The 2,589-nt window shown below is 42.8% G+C and overlaps 1 protein-coding gene across 2 annotated transcripts in view; it reads right to left on the reverse strand.

Moving 5' to 3' along the window:
• Positions 1 to 2,380, reverse strand: part of LOC106569569 (zinc finger E-box-binding homeobox 1) — a 112,904-nt gene extending 110,524 nt beyond the window's left edge. The window contains exon 1 of one of the 2 annotated variants that reach the window (XM_014141050.3): positions 2,229 to 2,380. In XM_014141050.3, the coding sequence (XP_013996525.1) occupies positions 2,229 to 2,286 (58 nt within the window). In that variant the 5' untranslated portion in view covers positions 2,287 to 2,380. Of the gene's footprint in view, positions 1 to 515; positions 2,200 to 2,228 lie in introns of those variants that run through there. The other variant, XM_014141051.3, reaches the window with a different exon arrangement.
• Positions 2,381 to 2,589: the final 209 nt, after the last annotated feature.

Below are 2,589 nucleotides of genomic sequence, written 5' to 3' on the forward strand. Positions count from 1 at the left end.
CATAGGTGTTGCATCACCTTTCATACCTGTCCCGTCTCATAACGTAAAAAGCAGCAGCCCCGCCTTCACTGCAGTAACGGTACACACCGCCATTCCATTCTATCGACCCACTCGGAAATTGCATAACAATATAATTGAAAACAACAGACGGAAAACATTTAGCTGGTACTGCCTGTTTCACAGAGCCTATTGCTACCTATTCGCCTACTGAAAATAGCGGAGTCATTCGCATTCGCAACCACCTTATGCATCACTTTCATTTTCCGGCACAACCTATTCTTTCTTGGCTGCCTGCACGGTGACACACACACAGTGCGGTAGGCTACACTAGAGGACACTAAACATCACTCGTTCCGACAAAATCAAAATAACGGAACAAAAAACATCATAATCAAACACGAACACATTGGTAAAATCCAGCGAGAGCAAAACCAACGAACATTGAGAAACAAGCTTCTGACGCTGACACATCCATGCACGGGTAAACTATAAACCAAACCATTTTTTTTTTCTACCTGCACAAGTTGCCATTTGCTGCAGCGTTTTGGAGTCTTTTCCGCGTCTGCTCTAGAATAAATATAGGTTTAAAATAAACAAACACGTCCCCGCAATCTGTGCAAATAATACTGTATAGATAAGCACCACAGGTATGTTTTTATAGGAGGACATTTGCGAGCCCGTTTTCCCTGTTCAGGTGTACATGTTCACGGCTCCTGCCTGCGCACGGCGCTCTACTCTGTGTGTCACAGCTTGTGTCGTCAGCGGCCACATGAAAAGGTGCTTTCCGTTTCCAGCCCCTCATCTCACCACTCATATAACGGTATTTACCTAAAATAAGATTTTATTGGCTGGTAGGTTGAGTGAAAGTGAGGAAGATAGTTAGAACACAGGTAATAGGTTATCCAATGAGAGGAGGCTACTCTTTTCTGATTAAAATGTAAAGTCAAATCCAAGTTACAATAATCTGCAGACCATCTTCATAAATCAAGTGATTGATTTGGATACATCAGAAATATAAAATAGCTGTTCTGGGTTATTGTAGCTATAATGTTGTGAAATGTTCTATGGTGTTTTGTGTATTTAGCAAACGGATAATCATTATCCTATTTGTGTTCCTGTTGCGCAATTGAACTATTTTCTTCACAATCAAATTAAATTAAAAAAATAATACAATTCCTTGCTCTCGCCTGGTGCTGTTGCTGCTGCTAAGCTAGATTCCTTTTAGAGACTGCAGCAGTTACTCACACACATTGGAAAGCTGTATGACGCCCATTTCTTTCCTGCATTGCTTGCACCACCCAGCATAACAGGTAAACTACTATCTTCCACAAATGAAAATCATCACAAATGATTCAAAAAGCTCTATTTTGAGGACTAAAACATATCACCTACCATGCCCAAAACAATGTTATGCTACCCAAAAAGCATACACCACGAGATGCCTGAGTGTAATATATTAAAATCTTAAGTTGACAAAGTGGCTAAATAAAACAACAATTTGTACAACACAGCTCTTACCTTTAAGCAAACCACGCGACAAACAATGTATCAAAAAAAGTGTTGCGGGCAGCTAACCGGAGGGGTTGTTATCCAAAACAACTCAACACAATCCCGAATAAAATATGTAGCTATTTATTTTAGATAATAATATAATGCAAGTCGAGAATGACATGCAATCAGTGACTCTACAAAAGCACATTGCTGAATATTCCATCACACTCAAATAACTCTGCTACCCGGTAGTAAAACAAGACCAACTATTAGCTATTATCGTTATCTACTCGTTATTTTCAGCACAAAATATCAGGTGGCTCAGCTTAACTGAACTGCATGGCTGGGGCAGCACGTTAGCAAGCTAGCCTGTTTAGCTGAGAAGTTTTTGTTGAGCAAAAAGGTAGCAAACATCACGATTTATTAGAACAAATATAAGACATTGCAGCTTGTGTATTGGAAAAACAAGGAGAAAAGTTAACCTCCAGTCCACGGGATGAGAGGCGAGTATAACGGTACGCTCGAGCAATGCACCGCTAGGCGGAGAGAGAAGCGAGACAGGTATAACGGTACACAGCACACTGGAATATAGGCTATTTACTACTTTCCAGCACTTGAAGTCCCTAAAACGTTGTTCAGAAAAGTCCCAAAGTCGACGAACAGAGTTAAATGAACACAAAAGTACGTAGTCCGTCTCACTGAATCGTTTCCCGTCGGTTTTACGGAGTTTGACTTACCGTTATTCCTCCTCGGGTTCGCCTGTTTTCTGCGCTTACACCTGGGGCCATCCGCCATGATCCTTTCGCTGTGTCTGAATGCTGCCGGAGCGAGTCAGCCCCCCCCCCCCTCCCTCCCTCCCGTACCCCCTCCTCTCTCCACTCTACCTCCCTCCCTGAGCTGCACCTGGTTTACGACATTCTCTGCTTTACGACAACACCTTCCCCACTGCTCTCACCTCAGCGCGTTGTCAATCCCCCTACTGGCAGCACGTGAGTCCATCCCGAGCTTTTGATTAGGCCGGACACTAGCGTGTTTGCGCCTGTTGCCGAACAGATAGGATACATGGTCAAATAGATATGGCAAGTTGTTTTGATAACA

Source organism: Salmo salar, chromosome 14 (assembly GCF_965601325.2).
Source record: "Salmo salar chromosome 14, fSalSal1, whole genome shotgun sequence".
Classification (NCBI taxonomy): Eukaryota; Metazoa; Chordata; class Actinopteri; order Salmoniformes; family Salmonidae; genus Salmo; species Salmo salar.